Genomic DNA, 18,836 nt, shown 5'->3' on the forward strand with positions numbered 1-18,836 from the left:
TGAGCATCTAGCTCATCTAGCTTGGGTTATGATTAGAAAGGTAGTTTCTCCCCACTGTGTTGGTTTCAAGGTACGTCTAAGAGATTAAACCTGTCTTTCCTTGCAGGTAATGTACAGAAGGATTCTGCAGCAGGCGGGGTTCATACAGTTCGCACAACTTCAGTTTCTGGAAGCTAAAGAGCTCTTCAGGTAATTTGAGGTGTTGGTAGCAAGCCCTCCTGTGTGTCTCTCTGTGGTCAAAACCTTCACCTAGACTGTGTGGCCGTGATGGGAGATGTCGCCGCGCTTAGCTTGTGCCTCACGGGGAAGTGGTGAGGCTTCTTGACAGTGGCAGCCATCACCAACACTCGTTCCTCGCCCCCACCCCTTAGCCTCAGTTTACTTGCCCTGTGTCCTGAGGAGGGCAGAGGCTGACGAGGGCATGCCCCTAACAATCCCACGAAGAGAGGAGAAGGGAATCCCGAAGAGTGAATTTAATAACGTGAAGAATTCCTAGGAAAATACTGTTGCCCACTTTTCCTTTCCTTTGGAGATTTCACAGGAAATCAGGGAGCTTAGGAAAAGAGCGGGTGCTTCTGGGAAGACTCATGAAAACTCCTTCCAAAGACTTCACGAGGAGAATGTTCATAAGAACAACTCGGGACATACGTTTCAAAATCTCTAACTAGAATAGATTCTGTGTAGTCTGGAACCTTCTAAAAGATAAAATGTGTGCTAAGCACCGGAAGAGATCCTTCACATCCAAGTAACAACCAGAGCAGGGCACCGCTGTTTTGTCAGGCATCAGACCCGCCACAGCTCCGACCTCCTCCTCTGGCACATGCTTGGTTGTAGGAGCAGGTATCTGAATAAAGAAGGAACCACTCAGCGAATCACGATGCCCAATGTAGCTTATACTTCGTAAATTCTGTGTGCTGTTACCATCGGTTCCTGGCAGGATCAGTCACTTCGGGGCTTAAATAGATTCTTTGTCCCTTTAGACCTGGGCGCTTTTCCATCCTGCCTGCTTTGTCCCTGCAGTGTCGAAAACCTCCTCACTTGGGTCACGGGTACATCTTTCTTCTTGGGTTAATTTGCAACAGTGGGCGAATGGTCACAATATATTCATAGAAGAGTTTGTGGATTTTGTAATAGACTCGTGTAGGGCCTGTCAGTCATTAATAGAAGGTTCCTGTCTTTCATGCTTCAGCCTCTTACTGGTTTACATTGACTGCTGCTCAGTTTTTGTCAAAAGTGTGGCCGAGGGGTGCCTGGTGGCTCAGTCAGTTAAGCGTCTGACTTTGGCTCAGGTCATGATCTCATGGTTCGGTTCGTAGGTACGAGCCCCACGTCGGGCTCTGTGCTGACAGCTCAGAGCCTGCATATGCTTCAGATTCTGTCTCCCTCTCTCTCTGCCCCTCCGTCTGACCCTGCTCGCGCGCTCTCTCTCTCTCAAAAATTAATAAAAAAGACAAGTGTGGCCGAGGAAATTGACACTTGAGGAAGACACTTCAAGACAGACGTGACTCCACTTTCCCTTCCTGTGTCCATGACAGATGTTGCTAATAACGTGAATTTTTTTTTCTCATTGGTGTGGGACATGTCCTCAGACTTCCTTCTCAGTTCAGTGCTAGAAGCCCCAACTGCCAGCCAATCATGGTCGGCACGCTGGGGGTCCGTACGCTCTGTGTCTGTTTCTCTAGATGTTACACAGCCTGTCCTTGTGTCCAGTCAGGCCAGCACTTGGCCCAAGCCCCAGAGCCAGAGCGGCAGGGTAAGACTGCACCCGGCTTTTGCGGCCTGCCCATACAAGTCTGGAATCTGGCTGTGTGCCCATTGGGCAGTGCAGGTGCGGCTCCATGGTGTGGGTGAAGGTGCTCTGGGGGACAGTGCAGAGCACGGGCTTGGATCGGGATTTGGCCGGATCTCAAATGGTGAGAAGCTTCCCAGATGGAGTCATGCAGTCATGACCTTTTGAGTTGGATAATTTGTTAGGGGCGCGCTCTCGTGCATTGGAGGAGCCCTGGCCTCTACCCACTGCGTGCCAATAGCACCCTCCAGTGGTGACCAAAAGTATCTCCAGACATTGCTAACTTCCCCAGGGAGCAAAACTGCTTCCCTGGAGGACCGTTGCTTTAGGCAGAGGGAACACGCAGGAAAGGCTGAGAGGCATGAAGTGTGTAAACTAGAGAGGTGATGAGGTGGCGTTGAAGCCTCGGAACATGAGAGGGACAGTGGAAGCCAAAGCTGTAAGGTCATCGGGAGCAGCTAGGAAGGGCCCTGAATGCTGAGCTCAGAGGTCTGACGTTCATCCTGGGGAGGCCCAGAACCGCAGGAAGTGGGGAGAGGGCAGGAGTGGAAGAAAGGAGGGCCAGAGGCCGGAAGTTGGGGAGGAGGAGACTCAGCTTGAAGGAAGGCGGACGCAGCGAACATCGCAGAAAGTGTAGACCCCGGGCCCTACCTGAGGTTCCCATTCATGTCTGGCGGCCCTGCGTCTGTTTCTGCAAGAGGGGCCCCACAGGTAGGGCTGCTTCTGGGCCAAGGTTGAGGCCCGCAGCTCGGTAATGCCACCGCTGGCTTGTTGTGGACAAGATGAGCAGGCGTGGTGGGGACAGGGTCAGTGGTGAAGCTGAGGTGGGATGTCACCAGATGGGCTCCCTGGCCTTCCGAGGGTAGGACACCACACTGGCCATTGCAGCCGCAGCCTCATCTTATGCCCTGAGAGGCCGTCGAGAGTCACCACGGATGCGGCCTCACAAATGCTCTCGCGGCTCCTGTTAGAAGATCTCTGATGGGGATGTTGTAAGTCATGTTCTCGCAAAGTCCCTTCTTCGTGGACCGTGCAGCACACCTGGTTATAGTTTGTGCCAAGAGAAACATCGGACTGTACTTCGCCTTTGACCGGACAGTGACGCGTTCCCTTCACGTTCCTTTCTTGGCCTCGGTTTCCAGGGAGTCCGGCGCTCCCTTGGTGTTGGGACCGCCTCGGGTGTCTTCATGTTGCATGCCGGCACTGGAGGGGGGCGTGTGTGTCTCTCGCCGTGGTCCCCTCTCTGCTGTCGGAATCGCGTGGTGGCACTCCCCTCGGCAGTGCTCTGCTGGGCTCGCGCATCCGGACGCTCGCTCTGACGTGCTCCCCCACATATCCAGCTCCCCGTTAACGTGTGCGGGCGTGCACGCCCCCCCCTCCCCGTGTTGTTTTGTGTGCCTATGTGTACTCTCTCTCTCTTTTTGCTTCATTTAGTTTGACACTGTAATTGCAGAAGCGGCCAGCTTGACGTCCGGGAGCTGATCTCTCTCTACCCCTTCCTGTTGCCCACCTCTTCCTCATTCACACGGTCCCACCCTCCTCTCCACGAGTATGCAGACCTGAACCAGCTGACCCAGGGGGACCAGGAGAAGATGGCCAAGTGTAAGCGCTTCCTCATGAGCTACCTGAACGAAGTCCGCAGCACAGAGGTCGCAAACGGCTACAAAGAGGACATCGACACGGCCTTGCTCAAGCTGTACGCAGAGGCCGACCACGACAGTCTGCTGGACCTCCTGGTCACCGAGAACTCCTGTCTTCTGACGGACAGCGCTGCTTGGCTCGAGAAGCACAAGAAGTGAGTGTTCCCTCCCCACACGTGGCCAGGGGCCGCCCGCTGGCCTTTCCGCCACCACAGGGAGGCTGTTGGGAAGCGGAGACTCGTCACGTGACCCCTGTGACACCGTGGTGACAGCCCAGTGCCCCTCAGGGTTGATCCCCCCGGCACAGTCTGCAGACCAACCGGAAGGGTCTTGGAAGGCATTAGGTCTCATACCAGTTCTTTAATGATGCTGACCCCAGCCAGTCAGAGGCCCAGTTAGTAAAGGAAGTGATTCTTAGCCTTCATATCCATAGCGTTCCACATAGAACTTACCCACGCAGGACGCCACGTGTGTGTTGGTAAAATCAGCAGCACACTTGAGTCATTGATGACCGGACTGCACAGATAGATAGACATCCGCATAAATAAAAAGGGGGACTTGGTCTTGTTGGTAAAAGTTTATGGCTTAAAACTCTGCTTTTATTATGAGCACGAGATGGTAGGCAGCCGCCCCTTGCCGTACGCACAAGGGCGGTTAATTGTAGTGACTGACGTGGGAAGAAGGGCCTGTGTCGTCTTCATTCTGGGCAGGTGTGGGAGGGCTTTCTTCAAAAGTGTTGGATGATCCCTAGAGTCCTGCAAGCAGTAAGATGCTTTATCTGTGGTTTCTGTCGTGTATTCGAAGTAGCAGAAGTACTGACGAAATCCCACGGAAACCACAGGGGTTACAGTGCTGGATCCCGTTCAAATGCCGGAGACAACTCGGGGCTTGTGATCGGTCTCAGCGTGGGTGTTCGCTCCTCCTGGCACTTTCCCTCAGTTTCCCAAACACGCTATGGGAGGGCGTTATTTTGTTTCAGAACGAGAAAATAACACTGATGCCTCGTGGTGGTGACTTGGAATGGTAGGGAGCAGACAGGGTAACTGCCTGAGAGGCTAAGGAAAAGAGGAGGGCACCAGCGAATAGTTCGTTATCTTACGAGTTTGCTCTCGGAGGGAAGAAATCCAACATCCCCCTGTGTTCGCTTCTTCCAGTCCCCAGCTGGGGAGGGGGATGACCGGGAGCAGGACACCCCAGTGGAACTCGGGAGGCTGGAATGGCTCACCACCCGGGCAGTGTCAGTGCCATCGCTAGTCTTTTCCACTCACGAGGGAGAAAATGGGTGGTGGAGACAGTCCACCTGCTCAAGGCCATGGAGGCCCTAAGTCATAAAACCTGAATTAAAGCTCAGGGCCTAGAACCCTGGGTGCCCTCTCCCAGGGCTCACCCCCCCGCCCTGCTGTCCTCCACAGTGGCTGGGTGCTCTTGGCCCGTATTGCTGTCTTTCGTATTCAGACTCCTTACCCCTTCTTTCCATAATAGCTCAGACGGCACACTTTCCGACCACTCTTTTAATACCTTGTGATGGTTGACGGTGATTATCTGAAAAGATACAGAATCGTATTAACGTTTGAGGAAATTGTGAAGCCATTCCAAACACGATTTTCCATAGCTTAATTGTTTTATTTTTCAGCTTATGCTAGACTTGAATATGATCCTTTTTTGGAAGTTGAGGGGGCATACGTTTGCACACCCGAAGTAAATAAACAGAAATGAGGATCTTTTTGTCCTTGGAAATTTGTTGTTGAACTCAATACGAATATGAGGGACCGGGGCGAGGGGCGGGGGTCGGGGGGCACGGGGAGGCTGTCGCTGGGTGGGCGCCACCCGCAGCCGCTGGCAGAAGAGGGTGCACTTAACGCGGTGTCTCCTTTCAGGTATTTTGCACTTGGACTGCTCTATCATTATAATAACCAAGACGCTGCGGCAGTGCAGGTTAGTGCAAAAGCATTTCAGCATTACTTAAAAACCTCTGTCATTTAGCTCCGTGTTACCTGGGGAGGAGGTTCCCAAGTTGGCGGAGGCTGCTTTTGCCCGGTCTACACCCCTTTTTACAGAATAAGAACAACAACTGTTTTAGAAAGTGACCTCCTTGACAAATGTCAGCCAAGGGCTTTCTTTTCCTTGTCTTTACGTCTCTTTCGAGGACATTTTCAAGATTGAGTTTTGAAAATTTAAGAACTAAAAATACGACTTCTTACTGAGCCACAAGGCGTGGGGCACCACTGCCTTATTCGAAAACTAAGCCTGCGAATATCAGCTTATTTATAACCTCCGCCGTTAATGACACTAACCGTTGCCAGTGGGGAGAGTAAATCATTATCCCCATGTCACCTGTGACAGAACTAAAGCTGATCAAGGCCAGTCACTGGCCCAGGGTCACAGCCTTGCTCCGTGGTAGAACAGGGATTTGAACCACGATTCCAGGTGGCCCTGGCAGGGATACTGCACCTGAGATAAAAAGGCATCAATCCCTAGTCTCCTCTGTCTCGTCTCGCCTCTCACGCCTTGTGACAAACGTCATCTCACACTGTCAGGAGACCTTCTCCCCTTCTGTCACTTGGTATGCACTGGTATCATTCTTTTTCTGTTGGTTTGAGAGTGGCCGAGAACATTGGCAGTAGTCCCCAGGCTAACGTCAGCCCTATGACTTTGGCAAAGCTACACATGCAATCACTGTCATTAACCTGATGGCAGATGAGGTTAAAAAAAAAAAAAAAAAAAAAAAGTTTCTATCAACACACCCAATGGCCAAGAGTAGATTCGGGCGTCAAGAATAACATTTTTATATTGTAAAACACATGGCTGTAAGAATTATAGCTTGATGGCAGTCTAATAATAACAGCGGGGCTATAGAGTGGGGTTTGCAAAATCCAAGTGATACGAAATAAATCTTTATATACGGCAGAACTCTACTGTGAAGAAAATGACACGTTTCCGTGTATGTGTGATTAGGTTATTTGGTTTGAGGAATACAGTGTGGAAGAAACTGGGACCATAAGAAAGGTTCATATGCTAATATCAGAAGTACAGTCTACACCAGCAGCCCTGCTTCTTGGGCCTCTTGTGGGTGGTGTGGTCCTGAAGTACGGCACACTGGGCAGGTGGGTGAGGTACAGGCGATGCGGTACAGGCTGAGGGGCCTCCGTCATCTCTTCCACTCCCTTGTGATGCAGCCTCATCCCGGGTTTCCGAAAGTAAGCTTTGGTTTACACAGCGGGGAAGTTTCTGGATGAAATAGCAAGGGACTTTTATTATTAGCAGCTGTCATGAGCCCCTGTGCACAAGACAGAGCACTAGGGGACAGAATCACCAGTATTTTTGAAAGCACAGTGTCTGACCCTCCTGGTCCACAAAGGACGTCAAAGTCCAGGATCCCTGTGGTGGGGAAGGTGGAAACAGCCCCGCCGATGGAGGCAGGTAGGTTTCGTCTGCATCAAGATGCTGTCAGTGATCGTTTTATCTCATGAAGAAACGTTTTTAATACATCTACGTCTTTCCACCTGTTGTGTTTACTATTCGTATTACTGTGATCTCATTAGAAAGGAAAGAAAAATAATTTGGTGCTTTATTTTCTTGATGTCCTGGACCCCGTCTACTATATTGCTTTATTCCTCTGAAAAGCTTAAAATTCGTGTAGGCCTTCAAAGTTTAAAATTTGTCCTACTACTTTAAAGGATCAAAAGGCCAAATAAGTAAACGTGTGCCCTTCCGTAGGTAATTCTGAAAGGTATGTAACCTTCCGTTTCTTTTTGTTCTTTACTCCTTTCCAGTTATGGGTGAACATTGTGAACGGGGACATTCACGACTCCACTCGCTCAGACCTATACGAATATGTCGTTGATTTCCTTACCTATAGCTTAGACCAGGAACTCGTGTGGAAGTACGCTGATTGGGTCCTGCAGAAAAGTGAGGAGGTTTGTGCTTCATAAATGCATTGGGGGGGTGGGGGTGGGGGGAGTGATTTTAAATGATTGCTTTTAACAACAACCGTCCACGTTGTTCCTCCCCTTCTAATGGCTCATCTTGAGCCTTTGGAATGCCCAGTCTTAGGAAGTTCTGCATTTCAGCACTTCTGAGATACACTGTTCCGCACATCAGTGTGGGGCAGACCCCTTCTGTAGAAAAGCAGAAAGCGTGGCCGGGGTTCCTTCGCATCTTCTGAAAAACGTGTGTGTGAACCCCCATGCCTGACCAAGTGCGACCCTTCTGATTTCTGTGGGCTGGCGCAGGATCAGATGGTCGCCTTGCAGGGCGTGGTACCCCGCCTGGGCCACACCGGGCAGACCCTTGTCCTGTCTCTGTGCCGCACCCCCTGGCGTGGCAATCGTGGCTCTGGAGGTAGGAGGGAGCCCTGCTCAGGACTTGCCATCTTGGAGGCTGAGGAAGGGCAGCAGTGAGGAAGCACCCCGAGGAAACTCCTGCTGGCTGCAGGGTGTGGGGGGAGTAGCGCATAAGCTCAGGACTCCTCTGTGAAGCCGCTGGAGGGCTGGAAAAGAGATAGCATCTCAGCCGTCACCGTTAAAAACACACATTTCCTTGGTTCCCCTTGGAGGAGAGAAACTTAGCTTCCTGACTCGGGACCTTCGTCTTAAACGTAGAGTTTTCTGCATGTCACATCTGCCTTTGAAAAATCCGAGCTGGGGTATGTTCTCCATGGTACTCTCTGAACTGGGAGGTCTGAGCCCATGGGCTTCACGTGCTTTTAACTCCATCTTTACTTGGCCTCTGTGCACACACACCTACAACATACCCTGACACACTCAGGCACACCTGCAACATGGATCCAAAACGGTTGAAGGCTTTGGGCTCCTCCCAGTGCTAATAGATGGTATCAGCATGTCATTCCCAGGATTCTGTGTGCCTGGTGATGAGCCAGCCACTCGACCTGTATCATTTCTTTCAAAGGCCACAACAACGCCACAGGGGGGAATTACGAGGAGAGCAAAGCTCAGCTCTAGAAACTTCCCCAAGGTCGAATAGTTGGTACAGCACAGACACAAATCCAGGCTTATAGAACTCACTTCACACTCAGGAGAGCAGTGCTGTATTTCTCGTGTGTGTGTGTGCGCACATGTGTGTGATAGAATGCCCAGGAGAAGTACAGCATGCCTTTACTTGCCTACCTGACCCATTAGCGTTTCTGTTGAAGATGGAATTGCCACAGGGAGCTCCATTCAACAGGCACAGGAAGGCCGTCTGGAAACTTGCTCAGGGACGGGCCTTGGATCTACACAGATGATCCACATAGTGGATCCCTGTGTGCAGAGAACTGAGTTTACTGAACGTTCAGTACTGTATTTGTTCTTTCACTTACTGGCCAGCAAGTGACCATCCTTGTCTGCAGATCGCCTTAATATTACAGAGTTGGTGCCTCTCCGGTTAATTAATGTTTCATTCTTTAATTTCTCGCCTTTAAATTTTTTTTTTATGTTTATCTATTTTTTTGAGAGAGGGAGACAGAGCGCAAGTAGGGTAGGGCAGAGAGAGGGAGACACAGGATCTGAAGCAGCTCCAAGGCTCCGAGCTGTCAGCACAGAGCCCAATGCGGGGCTCAAACTCACGAACTGTGAGATCATGACCTGAGCTGAAGTCGGACGTTCAAACGACGGAGCCACCCAGGCGCCCCTAATTTCTGACCCTTTTAGGAGAAATTCCGATGAGGTATATGAGGTTTCCCGTCTTTGTGCCATGCTCTTTGGTCTTTGCCAGTGCCCCACCCCATACTGTTTTGCTGTATCTCCGTGTTTTTGACAATTTTCCCCAGACATAAATGTCCATCGATTAGAATAAACATAAGATGGCATCCGGAGAAGGAAATAGCTAAATTACTATTCTCCTTTCAGGTTGGAGTTCAGGTTTTCACCAGGAGACCTTTGGATGAACAGCAGAACAGTTTTAATCCCGACAGCATTATCACTTGCCTTAAGAAATACCCTAAAGCCCTTGTTAAGTATCTGGAACATCTGGTCATAGACAGGAGACTGCAGGTGAGCGCTTTTGAACTTGGACTACCACGAGCAGGGCTGCCATGTCCTAGTAGTAACTTAAGAGAGAGAATTTGACCGGAAAGCGTGTTGGCAGATGGTTCTAATGTAATACCTTAAATGTAGATGTTTTCTGTGTTCTAACGTAATGGTTTAAACGCCCGGCTCCCCGGAGGATGCTCAGTCCGTGCTCGTGGATGGTCTAGAGGCCCGGAGGCTAATGAAGGAGAGGCATGTCGCCTTTTCTCTGCCCTCCATCTTGTATCCATCCAGCTCCTATTTTTTGTCTCCTTCTTTTTTTTTTTTTTTTTTTAAATTTTTTTTTTTTTCAACGTTTATTTATTTTTGGGACAGAGAGAGACAGAGCATGAACGGGGGAGGGGCAGAGAGAGAGGGAGACACAGAATCGGAAACAGGCTCCAGGCTCTGAGCCATCAGCCCAGAGCCTGACGCGGGGCTCGAACTCACGGAGCGCGAGATCGTGACCTGGCTGAAGTCGGACGCTTAACCGACTGTGCCACCCAGGCGCCCCTTGTCTCCTTCTTTGTTACTATCCTCAAGGGAAATGAGAGGAGCCGTACCTTTTTGGGAAATGCCTAAATCCCGTGGCCCTTCTCAGATGAGAAGTGACCCTTTTATATTTTGCTCGCAGAGTTTAAGTCTGCCTTCCCCGTATTGGCGGTTTCTGAGATGTTTCCGATCCAACAAATATGTCCCGTTCAGTGCCCTCGAGCCCCTGCCCCGGCTCGCCTGGGCGCAGGCCTGGTGTCGGGAGCGCCCGCTGGCTGGGAGCGCTCCGGCTTCCCGCCTGCCAACGCCGTCATCTCCCGCAGAAGGAAGAGTACCACACACACCTGGCGCTCCTCTACCTGGACGAGGTGCTGCAGCAGAGGCCCGGCGCCAACAGCAAGGGTGCGGAAGCGACGGAGACTCAGGCGAAGCTGCGACACCTGCTCCAGAAGTCTGACTTGTACCGAGTCCACTTCCTGATAGGTGAGCAGCATCCCGCCAGCCTCTCCTTGACCTGCTCACCTTGGCAGGCGCGGATGAAGGCTGTGCCATGGCTCCTCGTTTTGATGGGGCGATTCCTCGGGCCTCTTCTGGCAAAGTCAGCCGTCTTGGAGGGTGGGGCGAAGCCTCTCAGGCCTCCACCTTCTAGAAAGGGACGTTGGCCCTTTAGCCAGGGACACAAAGCTGCCGGTGGCGGGGAGGGGCGGGGGTTGGAAGGCCGCTTACCTGTCGAGCCTACCTTCACTAGACTGCCTTATTCCTCTTCGGCCCGCTTGATTCTCAGTTCCTTCTGATGGCACCAGCGTTTGGGCGAGGCTGTGCCAGCTAGCACCGCCCCCAGCAGCCCACTCAGATCTCTCGAGGCTCCAAACCGTGCGCGCTGAGCCACAGGTGTCTCGGATGGGAGCCCGGTTTTCATTTCCTTGGGGTGCAGAGCCCACGGTTTTTGTGTTGCGTAAAGTGCCACAAAGCAGCATAGTGCTTGCACCTGGTAGAATGAACTAGATTCTCGATGTGCTTGACATAGTAGAGTTTTCAGATTGGTCCTTACTGGGATTAGTAATGTATTTCTCCTTAAATGTGCAGTGTTTTTTGACCATAACTACAGTTGATTCTCATTATTCGCTGTAGTTATGTTCTATAAAGTCTCCACAGACATTAAATTACTGAACCCTGAACAGTGCTATCCAGGAAATACAGGGTCAGCTTCCTGCAAACCTCTGCTCACATTTTTGTCAACTGATCAGTACATAACCTTGTTTTATGAGTGCTTCTGTTTAAAGACACCTCATTTAATAGGTATTGTTGATTCATTAACATTGAACTCAAGGCCAACAGAACTCTAGCTCAGGCTTGAACGAAGCTCATTGAATACACACATTTTCTCTGGAAGGCACGTCACAGCCCTCCTGTGCTTGGAAACGGTGGGCCCCACTTGGGCACTGTGCTTGGGGCCCATTCTAAATGGCAAAATTACCAACAAAAAGCACAAAAACGCAAAAATCGTGGCACTGCATACACCATGGAGAGGACCGTTTACTGAATGAGGGCTTCAACAGTAAGGCAGAGCATTACCTTATGGGCCCTCGGCTGGGAATATGCGTGTCAGGTGGCTCGAATTTTGTGCCGCCCTGTGCATGTCCGCAAATGAGTGTAGAAGCACCACAACTGTTGACTTTGGGGTTACAGATAAATTTTGGTGAGTAGGCAAATTCACGAATACGGAATCTGAATAATGAGGACTGACTGTATACACCAGGCACAGGTCACAATGCTTAGTGTGTGTTAGGACGCTCTCCACAACGACCCTCTGAAATAAGTCCTATTGTTAAAAATTAGTTTTACTATTGTTTTTACAGGGGTGTCAAAGCTTAGAGAAGTTACCCAACTTGCCTCAGGTCACACAGCTCATGGACAGTAGGTCCAGAGCGTGGACTGGGGTGGTTGCCACCTCCCATGAACCACAGAAACTCGTTGTGGCCTGTGTTTGCACCGGGGCTGACCTTCAGCCGTGATGCTCGCCAGCCACCCTGGTCCCTCACGGCCGCTGTCCATGCTTTTTGGGCGGTGCCCATGCTGTATGGTTGTTAAACAGTTTTACTGTCACCCCTGACTTCCGTCATGCTTCGTGCTTTACAAGTCTCTTCGTGCAAATCTCACGCTAGTCATGGGTTTGTTGATCAGGTTCTCGGTCAGCTAACGTTTGTGAGCATGTGTAGAGTATCAGACGCTGCACCGAGGATATAAAGGTGGATGTCACTCGGTTCTGGCCTTCAGTTTATTTATTTATTTATTTAAAAAAAAATTTTTTTTTCCAACGTTTATTTATTTTTGGGACAGAGAGAGACAGAGCATGAACGGGGGAGGGGCAGAGAGAGAGGGAGACACAGAATCGGAAACAGGCTCCAGGCTCTGAGCCATCAGCCCAGAGCCCGACGCGGGGCTCGAACTCACGGACCGCGAGATCGTGACCTGGCTGAAGTCGGACGCTTAACCGACTGCGCCACCCAGGCGCCCCCGGCCTTCAGTTTAATGAGCATGCACATCGCGGCCGATAGCAGCTCTGAGTGGGGTGGAGGGGAGGGAGCACGGAGAAGGCGCTGTTTGAGCAGTCACAGAGATAAGTCAGGGCTTGCAGATAAGACTGTGGGGAGCTTGCAGGAAAGGGGGTGTCCGCCAGGGCACTGTGGAAGAACACTGGAAGCTGAGAGACTCACTCTTTGCCCTCGTTGGGTGACTTCGGCGGCGTCAGCCTGGGCACGTTGTAGTAGCATTTCTTGTGCAGCCTGCCCGCCCGGGGTGGCCGAGAATCAAATACAAACGGGATGATAGATGTGGAAAGTGCAGTCACTGCCGTGGTCTTTTCTCAACCAATCTGCGCCTCTCCCGTGCCTTACATGTGGTTGCCACTTAGCAATTATTTGGTGACCTTTCCTTGTGAGGATGACAAGGATACATGTTGCAGCTTCTGTGTTTAGTGCTGTAGGTGACATATGTTGTGGAACCAGCCGTTTGCTACAAGTGTCTGCCGTGTGCCTGTGTGCCTCAGGCCAGAGTGTGGCCACGCTCCTAAGTCCGAATGCCCAGAATTCCAGTATTAATGTTGGCCTCTGAAATAGGAGCTGTCCCTCGAATATCCTTCTACAGCAGGAAGAGATCTGACGTTACCTTCCTTGGTTGCCGAGGGAGCGGAAAACAAGGGGCCTCTACCAGTGAGACACAGCCCGCTGCGGGCAGGGCCTCGGTCAGAACTTTCTGTGGTGGTGTCGTGTTGCTCATAGCCTGGCACCTTAAATTGCAGGAGACACAACAGCTTTAGAGTAGTGTCGATATGGATGGTTAACAAGAGGGACCCATACTCCTTTCTGTGAACTGTATTTTCAGTTGGAAGAAAGGGGCTCGCCACACGTTTTTGGCAGGGCGGGGTTCTTGACGGAACGTAAGTCAGCGTAGTGCCTTTCCACTGTGGTCGAAGATCCCGTACTGGGAAAATGGGAACAGTGCTGGATTAATTAGAAGCCTGAAGCCGTGATACTCCCGTTTGACCAGGGCCCGCTGAGATGACAGGTCATTTGTTTCCTTCAGCCGCTAAGCATTATGAAAAATAACGTATTCTGCCGTTAGGCTCTACCTATAAGTAGGGTCCGGCCTCCCCTTCGGGGACGCCAGATCTGCAGCACGGAGGTACAGGCAGGCCCCGTGTGAACCGTCTAGGTGGCCGGCTCCCGTTTACCCCTTCTTAGGCTGAGAGCACCCGGGGGTTGGGGGCAAGCCGGGGCTGGCTCTAACCGCTGGCTGCTGCCGCACAGATAGAGTCCGGGGCGCCGGCCTCCCCATGGAGAGCGCCATCCTGCACGGCAAGCTGGAGGAGCACGAGGAGGCCCTGCGCATCCTGGTGCACGAGCTGCAGGACTTCTCGGCGGCTGAGGACTACTGCCTGTGGCGCTCCGAGGGCAGAGACCCGCCGTACCGGCAGCGTCTCTTCCACACGCTGCTGGCCATGTATCTCCAGCCCGGCCCCTCCGTGCCCGAGCTGGCCGTGGCCGCCACGGACCTCCTGAATCACCACGCGGCCGAGTTCGACGCCGCCCACGTCCTGCAGCTGCTGCCGGGCACCTGGTCAGTGCAGCTCCTGCGCCCATTCCTGACCGGGGCCGTCAGGGACAGCGTGCACGCCCGGAGGACCACTCAGGTGGCCCTCGGCCTGGCCAAGTCCGAAAACCTGATCTACAAGTACGACAAGGTGAGAGCCGGGCTTCAGAGAAACGCCCACAAGTGGAATAGCGGACCGTGTGGGAATTGTTTTTGCACTCTTGAGGAAGCTCCATACCGTTTTCCAGAGCGGCTGCAAGAGTTTGCATTCCCACCAGCAGGACACATCTTCCTGTCACGGCCCGAATCCCGTCCCGGGAGCCCCACCCTCATGACCTCACCCAACCTCTGTCACCTCCCAAAGGCCCCCAGTACGTCACATTGAAAATTAGAACTTCTGCATAGGAAGGGGCTGGGAGAGGGGGATACAAACGTTCCGTCCCCGACAGTCCCCAGTTTATATCCCTTTCTGGAGACTTCTCTCTTGTGAGACCCACACTCTATGCAGCCGGCAGGGGGATCTTTCCAGAGCAGGAACCCGATGTGTTCCTCCCCCGTGGAAGCCTTCGTGACTCCCCAGTAGAGGAGTTGAGGCCTGGAGGGTTCCATCTCCTCTCCTTTGGTCTGGCCCTTTCCGTCTATTGCTGCTTCCCAGGACGTGTGGAATCTCCCAGATGTGATAGGTTGCTTCACACATACAGGCTTCCTACCTGCGGTGCCCCCTGAGATGGTCCTAACCTTTCCTTTTATGCCTGGTGAACGCCTACTCAAAACCCAGCCTCGGTATTTTTTCCTTTGTGAAACCTTCATATCCCTTCAAGCAGATAACTCCCCTCCTTCGCCCACCGCACATTGTGGCATGCATTCATAATTGTCTCCCTTCACCATTAGACTCTGGATTCTTTGAGGGCACAGAACTTCATCTGTGTATCTCAGTATCCCTAGAGCCAAGCCTGGCATCTCAAAAGTGTTTAATAAGTGTTTGTTGAGTGACTGATGAAACTAATGAGTACAGGGTGAATTCACTGAATTGGTAATTGGTCCTGCCGGTAGGCAGAGTTGCCTGGGTTGACACCAGTGAATGGTGCAAAAAGGCTTTTTACCTCGCAGAACTGCGGGGGTTACAGCCCGGTTTTGTTCGCTGCCTTTAAACAAATGAAATTATGTTTTCTAGGACCAGGCAGGAATGTGCCATGAATGAACCATATGGCTTTGATGGAGTCCCTTATTTGTGCCTTACATTCCCTGTTTGCAAATGAGAGGGCCAAGGAATTGGATGATTTACACAGCTTTATTCAGCTCTAACATGACATGACTTTCCAACAGGCGTTGGCTCAAACACAGAGCTCAGAGAACGTTTGAGAGAGGGCCTGTTTAGAAATGCCCGTGGCCGGCGAGCAGCAGTTACTTTCATAAAATAAGAAAGCAGTTTTGTAGCATTTTTTTTTTTATCTCTCCGGTTCCTAGGGACGTTTTTGTTTATTTTCACCTCTAATATTCTGGTGGTTTTTTTTTTTTTAATGTTTATGATTTCTGAGGCAGGTGGCAGAGGATCTAAAGCGGGCTTTGCACTGCCAGCACCGAGCCCCGATATGGGGCTCAAACTCACAAACTGTGAGATCGTGATCTGAGCCGAAGTCAGATGCTTAACCGACTGAGCCACCCAGGTGCCCCTCCTCTAATATTCTGTTCAAAGAAATGGACGTTAAAGCAGTCCTCATGAGTAACAATCATCCATGGGGTAATGCACGTCCACTCTGAAAAACTGGTATAACTCTAGCTGATGGTGTCCTCGGTCTTTTTTTTGCAGATGAAGTTGAAAGGAAGCTCAGTTCAGCTTTCGGACAAAAAGCTCTGCCAGATGTGCCAAAATCCCTTTCGTGAGCCCGTGTTTGTTAGGTATCCAAATGGTGGTCTCGTCCACACCCACTGTGCTGCCGGCAGACACACGAACCCCAGCCCCCCCGGCCCTGGCGCACGGACTTGAGGAGGCCCACCCGAGGGCGTGAGAAGGACCCTGAGCTCTTTACCAAGCCTGCTGGGTGCGGAGAGCAGAAGCCGCTGCACTTGTGCCAGCCAGGACGAAGGGGTGACATCTGGGTGCTGGGGAGACGTTGGTCAACGTGAAACAGGGGCTCTTCACTGCTGACCACTCTACATTGAATGTAAATGGAAAAATCCCACAAATAGAGACATGTTAGGGTTCGCCCGTCCCGGTACTTTGTAATCCAAAACGAATGCCTACTTTGAGAGAAAAATGAGCCTTCTCTCTGCAGTGTGGACATCCTGGATTCCCCCACTCTGGTGCCCTAGTCTCCAGATGTGCATTTGCACTGGGAACATGCTCCAGGGTGGCACAGGGATGAATAGCTCGCTCGGCAGGGTGAGGAGCCGCACGGTTGCGAGCAGGGGTTGGGGGGGAGGGGGGCTGTCTGTTTCCAGGATTACCTCGTGGGCTCCGCCTTTGCCCTTAGCTGACCTTGGGGAAATCTTTTTGTTCTTTCTACTTCCCGTGTGACTCTCAACCCCTAAAGGAGTCTGCCTTGTTTACCCGAGCACCCCCTTTCGGGGGAATTTGTACGCTTCTGGCTGCCTCGCCAGTGAGGACCTGTCGGAAAACGGTGTAGCCCCAAGAGAGAAGCCGCTCGCCCCATCTGTAAGAGGACAGTGGACGGGAGACCTGTGGCAGGTGAGGGCCCAGGTTTCGGTCCCTGTACTGTCACAACACCTGCCAATTTGAAACTCCGCAATTGACATGTTTGACTAAAAAGTTTTATTTGAAGTTCTGTCATCTCTGCAGTTTTTCTCTTGTTTAGAAATTCATCCGTCATATCCGTTAGGGACATTTTTTTTTTTTTCCTTGTTAAAATGTACCTCCTACTGAACACTCGGGAAATTAAAAGGGAAACGTTGCGAGCACAAGCCGAGCAGAATTTCAGGAGAGGCCGGTTTTAACCTCACACCCTCAGCAGGACGGGCAGCGGTGACAGCTGCCTTCGCCCGTGACCGAGATGTCGGTCATCTTTCCTGCCGGGTGCTTCTGCACACCCCGATGAGGAAGTCCAGTCAGGCTGCCTTACCTCCCAGCACTTTACACGCCTGCTCTGAGGTTTCCTGAACTCACAGGAGGAGTCCCTCTTGTTCACCACAGACTGAGTCATTTTGTGTCTCCGCCTAACGTCGTGGAGGAGCCGAAGCCGTCCCTCCTTCGCTGCCCTGTTTTGAATTTCATCGTTGGGATTAATGATTCTATTAAGAACTAACACTAGACACTTGTACCCCCTGCTGTAGCGTTAGAGAAATAAGCATTAGCTCGTGTGTCACAGGAGAGGACCCTGGAACAGAGCCTCTCTCCGTCGGCCTGGGCCTCACAGCGGGGGTGAAGCGCTCCTTGTCTGTTGTCTGAACAGTGCTCTCCTGTACTAATAATGGTCAGTATTCTTTGTCCTTCTGTGATTCCGAGTGGCCCAAGAAAGCAAAGGCGCCTCCGCGTTCTTCCTGTGTCTCCGTCTAAAGAATAAATGAAGAAACTCTTGCAACTCAGCCGCACACTGCGTACGTGGGGATGAAGCCCAAGTCCGGTCACGAGTTTGACAGCTTGACCCTGTGGATGACTGTTCCGGGATGGTCATATTACTGTGCACGTTATGGTTACAACTCACGAGCTCGTGTTTATTCCTCCAAGAACAAGCCCCTAGCACGTACCGTGTCACGCTTCCAAAAGCGCTGTTTCGCTGGACACGACGTGGGTAAAATCTTGAGAGCACCTTGTGATTGCTCATTCCTAACTTGGGGACACTAGTCTCCGCTCTCTCCGAACACTGGTCGGTTTTTTTTGAAACGTTTCTCATCCTTTAGAATGACGGGGATTAAAGCTGAGTGGCCTCCTGTGTTCAGAACCGTACCTCGTTCTCCTCTTTCTCTGACGTCCACGGGCCCTTTTTTGCAAATCAGATTTTTAAAAGACATAGTTCTCTCTAAAGGCCTGCTGTTTTGTGACTGTGCCATTGAGTGGAACAATTAGAACATTGCTCAGCCCTTTTCTCCCCTCATTAGGTTCCGTGTAACCATTCTAGTTAAAACAGCATGAGCCGAACCCAGTTGGCATTAATATTCGAGGGGCAATACTGTTAGATTTTATGAACTGTTTCTCTGCTGTTGCCCCACAGGTGTTCATATGGGCGTGTCCTGTAGGGTGTGGAGCATTGGGCCTGAGCTCAGAGCAGGATGCCTCCTGCCCATGACCTTGGTGAGTGCAGAGCAGCTCAGGAGGCCGTGGGGTCACACCATCAAACCCATGCCCGTCGCACAACGAGGGTAGCCCTTGCTTTTCGCTTGCTCTCCTACAGAAACTTTTGTCCTTGCAACTTTATCCTTCACCCCTGGTCGGGTCCCAAATACACAAGATGTACAAATGTAAACTTGTTGATTTTATTAAAATTCTTTTAATTCTTTGTTCTTTCTGTAATTTTTTTTTTTTTTTAATAAAAATTATCTCGGTGAAGTGGTGCTTTCCACTTGGTGCAATACCTAGTCCAAGGAGTTCCGGAACTTACTCATCCGTACCTCGTGGCTCCTACCTGCACCTGCAGAGGACTTACATTGGCCACCTCTGAAATTCTTTGTTATCACGTGACTAAATTTTATAATTTTTGAAATGTTTTTTAAGTGTATTTATTTTGAGAGAGAGAGAGTGCATGAGGGTGGAGCAGAGACAGAGGGAGAGAGAATGCCAAGCAGGCTCCCCACTGTCACCACAAAGCCCCAAGCGGGGCTCGAACCCACAAACCGCAAGATCATGAGCTGACCCAAAGTCAG

The 18,836-nt window shown here is 51.3% G+C and overlaps 1 protein-coding gene across 1 annotated transcript in view; it reads left to right on the forward strand.

The window, feature by feature from the left end:
- The window catches only part of TGFBRAP1 (transforming growth factor beta receptor associated protein 1), a 61,989-nt gene extending 43,508 nt beyond the window's left edge, over positions 1-18,481 (forward strand). Inside the window, exons 5-12 of the mRNA XM_030310308.1 lie at positions 107-189; positions 3,243-3,584; positions 5,307-5,364; positions 7,203-7,346; positions 9,276-9,419; positions 10,250-10,409; positions 13,736-14,169; positions 15,829-18,481. Of these exons, the coding sequence (XP_030166168.1) occupies positions 107-189; positions 3,243-3,584; positions 5,307-5,364; positions 7,203-7,346; positions 9,276-9,419; positions 10,250-10,409; positions 13,736-14,169; positions 15,829-16,005 (1,542 nt within the window). The 3' untranslated portion in view covers positions 16,006-18,481. The remainder of the gene's footprint in view (positions 1-106; positions 190-3,242; positions 3,585-5,306; positions 5,365-7,202; positions 7,347-9,275; positions 9,420-10,249; positions 10,410-13,735; positions 14,170-15,828) is intronic.
- The last annotated feature ends 355 nt before the right edge of the window (positions 18,482-18,836 follow it).

This window comes from Lynx canadensis, chromosome A3 (assembly GCF_007474595.2).
Source record: "Lynx canadensis isolate LIC74 chromosome A3, mLynCan4.pri.v2, whole genome shotgun sequence".
NCBI lineage: Eukaryota > Metazoa > Chordata > Mammalia > Carnivora > Felidae > Lynx > Lynx canadensis.